This window comes from Varroa jacobsoni, unplaced genomic scaffold, assembly GCF_002532875.2.
Source record: "Varroa jacobsoni isolate VJ856 unplaced genomic scaffold, vjacob_1.0 scaffold_789, whole genome shotgun sequence".
Taxonomy (NCBI): domain Eukaryota; kingdom Metazoa; phylum Arthropoda; class Arachnida; order Mesostigmata; family Varroidae; genus Varroa; species Varroa jacobsoni.
Window position 1 is genome coordinate 73881 of NW_019213691.1, and position 10825 is coordinate 84705.

The 10825-nt window shown below is 42.5% G+C and overlaps 1 protein-coding gene and 1 long non-coding RNA gene across 3 annotated transcripts; one reads left to right on the top strand and one right to left on the bottom strand.

The window, feature by feature from the left end:
• Window positions 1-116: 116 nt before the first annotated feature.
• On the top strand, window positions 117-10707 carry tgo (Aryl hydrocarbon receptor nuclear translocator homolog tgo). Of its 2 annotated transcripts, none has more exons than XM_086969778.1 (12): window positions 117-1061; window positions 2945-3266; window positions 5207-5338; window positions 5472-5836; window positions 5980-6209; window positions 6309-6452; window positions 6718-6877; window positions 6964-7034; window positions 7120-7329; window positions 7475-7665; window positions 8179-8762; window positions 8880-10707. In XM_086969778.1, the coding sequence occupies exons 3-12, from the start codon at window positions 5286-5288 to the stop codon at window positions 9128-9130; spliced, it is 2259 nt and encodes a 752-aa protein (XP_086825904.1). In that variant the 5' UTR covers window positions 117-1061; window positions 2945-3266; window positions 5207-5285; the 3' UTR covers window positions 9131-10707. The 2 variants fall into 2 exon arrangements, with proteins under 2 accessions (XP_086825904.1, XP_022694856.1); XM_022839121.2 differs by lacking the exon at window positions 117-1061 and adding an exon at window positions 3663-3760 and having other exon boundaries at window positions 1897-3266.
• Window positions 1228-2196, bottom strand: LOC147753038 (uncharacterized). Its single transcript, XR_015312444.1, has 2 exons — window positions 2091-2196; window positions 1228-1903 (listed from the first exon to the last, which is right to left on the bottom strand). It is a non-coding gene; the product is annotated as an uncharacterized LOC147753038 (long non-coding RNA).
• Window positions 10708-10825: the final 118 nt, after the last annotated feature.

Here is a 10825-nt window from a genome sequence, read left to right on the forward strand (position 1 = left end):
TATTAAATGGAACAGTTTCTCGATGTGCGATAAAAACATATTGTAAAGTTTGTCTCGCTTCAATCGACACATATTGGCTGATTCTATTTGGCTTTGTCAGTTACTGAATACTTATTTGCTAAATTATTTGATAAAGGGATATACTGCGTGCGCTGTAAATAGTACAAACTTTTTATTAGGTCTTAATAATATCAAGTTTTTGACGTGCACTAGAAATATCTAAATAAGGTAAATAATCTGATGTCTTTCACTGGAAATCTATGCGCCTCTGCGTTCACACCAACAATTTCATTCAAATTGTTCCTGAAAGGCTTGCTAAGGATCCAATGCGAGTACTTGATAACCAACAACAACAACTGACAACAGGCTCCACGACAATGCTGGAAACATATCGTGAAGCATAGGCAGCATAGTTGTCAGCAGTATGGAAAAAGATAATAGTATTTGACCAGCAAATCGACGAATCGACGGAAATTCGTGTTTACAAAAGCAGTAATGTAGGAAACATTTACAATTGAACGATTTGTCTTATTCAAATCACCCTAATCCACGAACAAAAACTCTAAAAACTTCAACGTTGCTGTTCAAACGCATAACGAGCTTTTCTATATGGAAGAATTCAACGACTATGCTGCCCCTGGATTCTGCGCACACGGCAGTTTTGTTATTTTCCATGGTAAACCACCGCAGATTCTCCATCTGGCTCCGCCAAGAACCTAATGATAGATTTCCCGGATTTACTCAGTGGTATACAACGGCGATCTAAATTAATCCTTACGGTAAGATAGTGATACTTTTGCTATGGATCTTAGGAGCTAGCTATTTTGAGCAAGCTCTGCGCCAACACAGCTTGCTTGCAACTGAAGCCTCAATCATCGCTGCCGTTCTCGTCTCACAAGATAAGAAAACCTCTTCTCAAGCTTGGAGGTGTCCCTCATGAGCCATGCCATCGTGGATAAGAACTAAGTTGTTGTATTCGTAATGAAGAAGTTTCTAGAAATTTCACCAATCCTGCTGCAGTGGCAGTCAGGTCCATGCGCATCAGCAAGACTACGTTTCAAGTGAGTTGCATCTTTAAAACGTTAGTTTTTAAATGCCTAGTAAGTGTGTACCAACAGCCTTGATATTCATCTTCATCCATAGTAGCATATCGTGAGCCCCGTATAGCGTATCACATATGATAATGATTCAAATAACGATATTCCTCCCTAGACTTAACAGACGGGCTTTGAACGTAAATAATTATATATAGATATAAACTTTATTTTTTATGTTATAGGAAAAACTTAGATAGAATGCCAAGATGCATTCCATTACAGTTAGAAAGTCTATTCTGCAAAAGGATTTGAACACCTTTGGGCTCTGTCAGACTGGTGTCCGCCGCGAGCTCAGAGCTATAACATGCGAGGGTCTATCTGGGCTGTCGTCTGCTCAGATCTGATGCGGTCCGATGGCATTGTTATCCTACAGCCGCTTCGTCAGGGCTGTTGCCTCCGTTGTAACAGTGACGTTGTCTGCTGCTTTACCACTGATGTTTTGGTGTGGTTTCAGAAGAGTCGTGCACTACTGTGAAGCTGCAACTGCACTGCTGTGAAGCTGCACCCTAGTTCCCACTCACAGCCCAGGCTAGGCTGTGAGTTTACGGCTTTTGTCCATCGTTGTTGGCCCTCCGTCCGTACACCCGCCCGCCCGTCCGCCCGCCATCTTGCTTGTTCACGCTACGTCTGTGTGTCTATCGTGGCGCTCTGCTGCCGCTGCAGCCGCTATTACCGCTGCTACTGCGCCTCCTGCGGCTTGTTCATATACACAATAGTTGACTATTTGCCGCGGTGCGTCGCTGTTGGTCAGCAATTACTGTGTTGAATGAAAATCGTATGCTTTATGTATCGTTGTGATGTACTTCCTGAAAGACAGGAGACGCTATAGCATTCTGTCCTTCTAGGAAAACAGCTACGAATGCATTGCACTGATTGTGCTGCCACTAAAAAAACACCGAACGAAACATAACACAAAGGAAATGCAAGCGATTATTATGACAGCAAGATTTTTCTAGCACTGTTGATTTCGCGTTGTTTTTCGAGGATCCATACCGCCACTACGATGATTAAGTGTTGACGTAATAAACACAAAAAGCAAAACCTCTAGGTAGAACTACTATGTGACAGGCAGGCCCTGAAGGAGCCATGTTGACGTGATCGTCTTCTGAACTGTGTGTATGTGTGAATCGACAAGACATCAAAGGAATTATTATACGGTGCGTTGCCTTCTTCTAGAAATTCTTGTTCGTTTACTGCCCGGATTAGCAAAGATAATACCTCGCAGCAGCCTATACTTGTGCACCTGTTTTGTCATGATCCTGGCTGGCTCCAACCAATAGTGAGCGGATGCAACTGCAATATAACACCGTAGTAAACTCGAAGACTTCCTCAGCTGGACCGCAACGCAGTGCGCTGGCCTGGTTAAGCGCAAAACAAACGGTACAGCTTCAGGAAAGAGCACCGCTCTGTCTTCTTCTCTTATTCGTTCAAAATAGCAAATATCGAAAGGGCCGTAGACTGCATGTTCTGCTTATTTCAAGCGCACAGTCTAAGATAGGTCTTACACGATCTAAGATAGCCAACATAATTCAATCAATGGAAAACTAACTCCTGGATCCGCATTTGTAACATCAACTGCAACCTCAAAACATTTTTGCGGTGAACACTGTGACTTGGTGGAAAGCTCATAATCGTTTGATTAAATGACACAAACGCGAACCTCGCTAAAGGATTTTCACTGATATCGACCAGTTTTCACTGATATCGGACCGAAGGGTGGAATTTCTTTTCTGAGCACTGTATATCATATTATGAGCAAACGCTATAGCCATGGCTGCCACGATAAATCAGGTGCTGTTGATTGATAACAGTTAACCTACAGGCGCTTGTTGGGAATTTGATTTTAGGGAAAGTGTTTTCCAATAGCAAAACAGTCAACGGAGGGCCGATAATCGCAAATGGTTGGAACATGGTCAAGGCCCGTCGTTCGACAAAATGATGGGAATCAATCTAGATTCGGGAGAACGTATTAGTCATTTTATCATTAGTTGAGCTTCGTCCTGACAACTAGTTCCTGTCAGCGATCGTATCCAATCCCTGTCAACACCTCTGGCCCTAACACAGGCGCCGAGTATTTTTCCGGGGAGAGCTGTGTTACTTAGTTGACACGAAGCGGGAACAAGGGCGACAACAACAACAACAACGGCACCCAGCACGGAAAAGTGCATGGTAAGTAGAATGCATAGTGAATTTTATTTTTAAAATAAAAATTCCTATACTGCCTCTACAATCTAACACAGAGAAAATCCTGTACTGTTAATGAATAAGTTAGCATTGACCAGGTTTTAACCGTGTGCGTACTTTCTCTATAGCGTGTGTCATAATAAAATTGATTCGTGCTTAGTATGTTTTATTTTTGGACAAGCAGTCTGCCAATTACGGATTTTCACGAGCGAAAATATTTTTTATTTCTCTGTACCTAATCCCATCTTCAAAATTGATGTTTTGAGGATTTTCGTATCGAGTGGTGGTCGTATTTGCGAGGTGTCTACGTGTCTTCAAGGTGTGTTCAATGATCAATGATCTTGTCAAAGCGCGCGTTTTTCTTCTAAATAATATTTGCAGATAACGTAGGAGAGAACGATATAACCGTGTGCGCCTGTTGAATCTAGATTAATGGAATGCTCTATAGTTATTATAGGCATATGAGGACATCGTAATTAGTAAGTCGTGCTCAGTATGAATTCTGAATATTAGCTTAATAGCGACGCTGGTTTGGACGCTTCTGGTTGTTATTAATGATATGGCGTTGCAAGGGGAGACTTGCAAGGGTAAAACTTGTTTCACGGCTTATGTGAATCACAAAGCCCTTCTTGATTGAGTTTTGAATCATGCACGAAGTTTTACCGTTGTAGGCATGAATCAGCCGATTCAGGCGGCTAATGGGAATAGGAGCATTCGTAATTATTTCTAATCATAGTGTGTTCCAGTTTAACCACCTCATTATTGCTGCTTGTCAGCTTATGAGCGAGCAGTTTTAATTATTACTTTTATATTACTCATTAATAGTAACTTGGTTATTATTTTTCGTAAAGTATAGCCCTAGAAGAAAAGCGAATAGTTCCATTCTAAGCCCCGCAAATCGATTTTAATAATTAGGATCATTAGAATCGGTATCGATGTCTACTTTCAATTTTATAAATATGGTTAATGCGTCATTTTACAACGTTAGGTGGCCACAAGTGTATATAAAACAATCATACTGCACGCACCTGCGAACTCAAAAATTAATATATTCATATTGATGCTTATTAAATATGGTCTTTGCACATGAACTATTGTTGTTGCGTATTATGACACCCAATGAACCTAATCAGCTCTTATTTTTTATAATCCAAGAAAGACATGTCAGTGCGTTCAGTATTTATTAGTTGGAACGTTCATCTTGAGAAGGAGCATGTGCTGATTATGCGTACAAAACATACTCGGAAAAAAGCCACTAAGGCAAACGGTTTACTTAGAAAAAAGACGAGAAACCGACATCCGCTATTGGACCCAAATACGATATTGCATTGCACCAGTTTCTTTTTGGCTCCATTGTCCAGCATCAGGCATAACCTATAAATTCGTATTAGCCTCCACATTCATCAGAAACGTGAACTACCAAGTCATCATCATATTCATACTCTTCCTAAAGTGAAGAAAGTAGACAATAGAGACAGCTCATTTTACGTAAGTTATTCTTTATGTGAAAACTCCGGCCAACTCTTTTCGTTTCTGCAAACAGGTTGATACGATTTCGTTTTTTTCATCTTTTGGTCGTTATTTCTAAATGTGTGGAACTTCTGGCTATTCAGTATAGGAATAACCTGCTTTCCATACTCCCTAAAAACTCCTGTTTTGTTGTTTATTCATGTTTTCATCGTCTAGCGCTTTTCATTAAATTTTTCGTACACGTGCCGCAAACAACACGAAGCTTGACTTAGCCTGCCACAGCAAAATATATAATCTAAACAGCCTAAATTGACGGATACAGGGTAATGACTACTCCGAAGAGCTCCTTCGGGTAGAGATCCTATAAAAACTGCTTACTTATATTTTAAATTTTCTCACTTGCAGGACTACGTGCTTTTTTTATTCGAGCTTATTGGCATCGTTCTATGTTGCAGGTGGATCTCGTATGAAGAGTGCGCGACCGTTTGTAAGGAGAAGGTCGTTGTCAAGCTATTGGCAGCTACCGGAAAAGAAATGGACGAAGATTCGATGCATGAACATCATAGCAAGGACACTCGCTACGCAAGGTGCGACATGCAGAATCAAACGAACGTATAAGTGGTTATTTCAAAAGTCGGGATATCGTTTAAATGTTGAAGACTGACTTTCATATGTACTACGGACAAAGACTTATTAGATCCTCGTAACATTTTCTTACAGATTGAGTCAGACGGCAGGAGTGGGTAGTTTATGGGATGGTGCTGGTGAGGGTGTATTAGGGACAGGAGGCCTTTCGGGACATGCCCCGGGAGGTGTTGGAGGCCCCCTCGGGGGAGTAGCAGGATTGGGTGGTCGTGGAGGCGGCGGAACAGGTTCCGAGGGTTCTGGAGGTGCTGGTGACCTTATGGAGACTCTCTCGGCGAAAAAAGAAAATCACAGCGAAATTGAACGGCGACGCCGGAATAAAATGACTGCATATATTACCGAGTTGTCCGATATGGTGCCGACGTGTAGCGCGCTAGCAAGGAAACCCGACAAGCTGACCATCCTTCGAATGGCTGTGGCCCACATGAAAAATTTACAAGGTAAAAAGAAATGGAAAAAACTTTGAGTAAAAACGCGGCTTTATAATAAGTATTTGGCGTCTTTATGGTATTAACTGACCCCCTACAAATATCAAAACAAATCACCGTGCGATAAATCGTTGAAATTGACTCTGACTTTGTAGGAACGGGTAACACCTCGAGCGACGGCACATACAAACCGTCGTTCCTGACAGATCAAGAACTTAAACATTTGATCCTTGAGGCCGCCGACGGATTTCTGTTTGTGGTCTCCTGCGACACGGGGCGCGTCGTCTACGTATCGGACTCGGTAGGACCTGTGCTCGGCCACGCACAGGCCGACTGGTTTAACACGTGTTTATATGATCTAGTACATCCAGATGACGTCGAGAAGGTGAGAGCTTGAATTTTGACGTTCATGTAGAATCGAGATATGATAAACCTGTGCTATATGCATTGGCCGTGTAACTTCATATGTGCTCTTTTTGTTTAGATTCGCGAGCAATTAGCTACCCAAGATAGCTCGAATCCCGGGCGTATCTTAGATCTGAAAACCGGTACTGTTAAAAAGGAGGGGCATCAGTCCTCCATGAGACTCTGTATGGGATCACGGAGAGGGTTTATCTGTCGTATGAAGGTCAGTTACATCGCCTCTATATGTAATCTTCGCTTTTTGCAAAGTGATTTCAAAGTGATCGTAGCCAAAGAGACCTGTATTGTCATAACGGAAATTTCAGTGATATTTAAAATGAGTGACAAAATTATATATATATATAGTATATTCAGCATGAATATCATAAATTTTACGCTAGGACGTATTATCGCAATTCATAACTGTTCTATTTTTCGCTGATTTCGGGTTATCTACTCATACATAAAGTACAATTCTATCCCATTTTCAGGTGGGGGACTCCCCGCTGACGAGTTCTGCTCACGAGCAGCTACGACCGCAAAGGGGACTTCGAGGAGGAGGAGGTCCTGGTGAAGCACCTGGCCCCGGAAACGTACATTATGCTGTCGTACATTGCACCGGATACATAAAGAACTGGCCTCCATCAGCAAGTGAGTATTGCAATTATCCCAATTTTATATAAAGCAAATCCCTTTGGTAAAAGGCAAAGAAACTAAACAATCGGTATTTGTTTCAGATCGAGTCACCCACGAAGATTTAGGTGGTGGCCCTTCCCATTGTTGCTTAGTCGCCATCGGCCGCCTGCAGGTACGTGCATTTGAACGTACAAACAGATTTTGTATGCGTCTATATAAGCAATTAATCACATTCACTTTAAATGTCATTATTTTAGGTAACATCAACCCCAAACAACGGCGATCTTCTAGGTTCACAATGCGCAAATGAGTTTGTATCCCGCCACGCGGTCGATGGGAAGTTCACGTTTGTTGATCAGCGCGTGAGTGGAGTGCTCGGTTATCAACCGCAGGAACTGCTTGCCAAGACCTGTTTTGATCTTTTTCATCCTGAAGATCAAGCACACATGAAAGATAGCTTTGACCAGGTAACGTGTAAAAGTATGGAGTCAAACATACATAATAGTTAAGTGTTTTAACAGTAAAATGTATTTCAACTAAACAAAAAACTAAACGAAAGATCATGTGAAAACATTATTTGCAGTTAATGCCTGTGTTACTGTTATTTTGTAGGTGCTTAAATTAAAGGGCCAACCGGTCTCGGTAATGTTTCGCATCCGCGCTAAACAAGTCGGCGGCCCCGTTCCTCCGCTTCGCCAGGTGGCTGCTGGAGAATGGGTATGGCTACGTAGCTCTGCCTTTGCTTTTCTGAACCCGTACACTAGCGATGTCGAGTACATCGTCTGCACGAATACTGCTGCCAAGTAAGTAATTGAACTATATTTCCTGTTACAATTATTCAACAAGTGGACAGAATCGTATAGAAGAGTGGCTTACATAAAGAAAAAATGAAGTACATCTAAAAAAAACAAACACCTGCTTAATTTGTGTAATGGCTTTTGCTCCACCACTTTCGTCGATACGCCACGACTCGCGTTCAAAACCAGTCAGTGACTAATGAACTAAAGTGTCGTAAGTGGACTAAAAATGTAAACATCACAAATAATAACAAGGTAAACGTAGATCTAATGGAATGTATACAGACTATTAAAATATTGTCCACCGTGACACTACTGTGTTCTGGGATTGCCCATCCCACTCTGTATATGAAGTCAAAGTAAAAATTTCCAAGTTTCGAAAGTTTTTCACGTTAGTGCTCAATAACGGTGTCGAAATTTGAAACAGAACTATAAACCTAAATTCGTTTTTGGTCTAAGCTATATGACTCCGTCCACGACTATAGTACCTTTGCATTAATGCCGATGTTGTATGCATAGAACGCTGCATGGTCATGATGCGACGGACGTGGCAAACAGCAATGCAAGCGAGCAACCCGGAGGCTATGCGACTGTTGGAGCAGGCCTGCTAAAAAGTGAAGGAGCCCCACCCGACTATTCGACCGGACTAGGTGGCGCAGGCACAGCGTACCCTTCAATTATGCGTTTACCTGTCGGCGGTGTTCCTGGTTTAACACCAACACGACCGCCTTCCGGACCAGCTTACTCTTATGCGGGAGCTCCGGGCACCACACCAGCTGGCCCCCCCGTTGGTGTGGTGCAGCCGTCCGAATATAACAATAATAGGAATAACAACGTGGCGGCATCGGGAGGCCAACAGGCTAATAACAATAGTGCAACGCCTGGAGGCGGAGCAGCAACAGGAGCTGGTGTGGCGGGCGGTCAAATGTCCCCTCATCCAGGTACACCGGGTGGTTATGGAACACATGGGGCACTGTCGCCCAGCCAGCAAACAACGCAACAGACTACACAGCAGACGAACTCTCCTGGTGGGGCCCAGCAAACAGCTCCAGGTGGCCAGCCCACATACACACAGCTTGCGCCGTCGACAGCGCCTTCCAGAGGTAGGACACATTCGATTAAAGGACTGCGCTGCTAAAAATATTTATTTGGATTTTCTGAACACTTCTATCGTTATCGTTGTTATTGTAAATACGTATATCGTCCTAACCTGGTTGCAGGAGTTTGGAGCCAATGGCAGCAGACAACCCCTGCCTCTGCTGCGGCCGCGGGTGCCGGTGGATCTTCGACTCCCGACTCACATTCCCAAAGCCATCCGCAGACCCACCAGCAAGCACCAGGGCCAGTTCCTAATGCAGGTGGGGGTCAGCCGCAGGGACAGGAGTTGTCGGATATGTTGCAGATGCTCGACCAAGGAGGGCCTGGTGCTTCGTTCGAAGAACTCTCAATGTTTAATACGTTTAATGAATAACCACAACCGTAGTTTTCATCTGAGAGGCGTCAGGCAAACCCCGCGAGCCCAATGTGATCACGCTTACGGAAGCAGTAACCAAGCATCGAGAAACAAACTGATATGTAGAAAGAAGATAGACAGCACGTGTCATGCCGTCGTTGTCATCATCATACTTTATAAACACAACAACAATCGACTATCAGTGGCAATTGTAGCAGCATATCAATTGGGAGTGTCGTCTACTGCTGCCTTTCATATGTGTCGTAGTAGAAGGCAGTTTTAGGCAAATGAATGATATGTCAAGGCAATGTTTTACAGCCTACAAAAATTCAAGCAAATTGGGATAATCTGTACGACAGGAAGGAAAATTGACTAACTGTATTAGTTGCTTCCATAGAACATAGGTATTGTCCTATTCGTGGTGGCTAGTACACAGGCATGCGTCTTTCTGTCTCACCATTCATGTTAGATCTAGTGTTAGCTAGTAACTCTTTGAGTAGTGCTAAGGTCGCACACTGAAACTAGTTGGCTACAATCTTTTAGCCTTTGCATGGGACGTATATTCATTTGCTATATAATTGTGTGACCTTTATAAACGCAGCTTGCCGTTTGTTGACAATAATCTCTCAGTTTATCCAGAGTTCTAAATGACAGACAAACAAAAGATCAATCAACGAAACAATTCGCGGAGTTTTGGTAGTTTTTAGCCCATGTTCGGAATAAGATTATTGAGTAACAAATGAATGTGCGATTGCCATTGAGCATCTCTTTGTGTTTCTTTCGATCTCGCTGTGCAATTCGCATCGTACGTTCAGTATTATTTCGGACAGACTCAAATTTATAAACAGTATTACTAATTCAATATATTATCAAGCCCTTGTTTGCATCATTGTAGGTTTTATCAGCTACATAGCCAACGCTGAGGATGCTTTTCATACCTCTAGTGCCATTTTGGAACAAAGTAGTGTATCGTTTTGCGCTCATGTCCATACCCGTTCACGTTGAAATTGTTTATAAGGTTAATACAATTTAGGAATATTCTTCAATATATCATCTAGCTGCAGTGTTAATACATGACTTACATCTCTGTTTGTGTACACAACTGGTTAAGCACACAGTGTCTCGCTTATTCTCGTTGTGTTCTTTGACCGCTGTTGTCAAGACAGAGGTGTTTGTTGCTTGAAGGCGGCAGGCGTGGACGACATCCCATGATATTGTGGCATCTAGCACTACATTTAAGCTAAGTAAGTGGCCTTTGCTACGCGCAATGACTTTTCAGTTCGTGTGGTGATATATCGCCCGTATTTTGTGATCGTGAGAGAATATGCGCGAATCACTTCACTGTACATAAGTAAACATATATATATATATATATAGAGAGAGAGAGAGAGAGAGATACACAGTATATATGGCACCGCCGGCATCATCCACTTACAGCTTCCATTACTTCCGTTATAGCTTGACTTCCGGTGTAGTGCAACTTAACGCATATTTGCGACAGAAGCGCTTCTTTCTATAGCAAGCATACTCGGAAGTAGGAGAGGAATGTAATAATTAATACTAATAAAGCTACATTTCCAAGTAATGTAAATTAAGCCATCAAGTATATTATCTGCCTGGCAAGCCATGCAAATGAACATATCACCGAAACAATATCATTTTATCATTGTGGATCTATAAAACGCGTGCGCGCACTCGCCAACACCAATATAT

Bases quoted from the DNA above. Each gene is read 5' to 3' on its own strand.
- tgo (XM_086969778.1), top strand. From the start codon at position 5,286: ATGGACGAAGATTCGATGCATGAACATCATAGCAAGGACACTCGCTAC. The intron at 6,453-6,717 runs GTCAGTTACATC...TCCCATTTTCAG, and splicing joins GGTTTATCTGTCGTATGAAG to GTGGGGGACTCCCCGCTGAC. The intron at 6,878-6,963 runs GTGAGTATTGCA...TATTTGTTTCAG, and splicing joins GAACTGGCCTCCATCAGCAA to ATCGAGTCACCCACGAAGAT.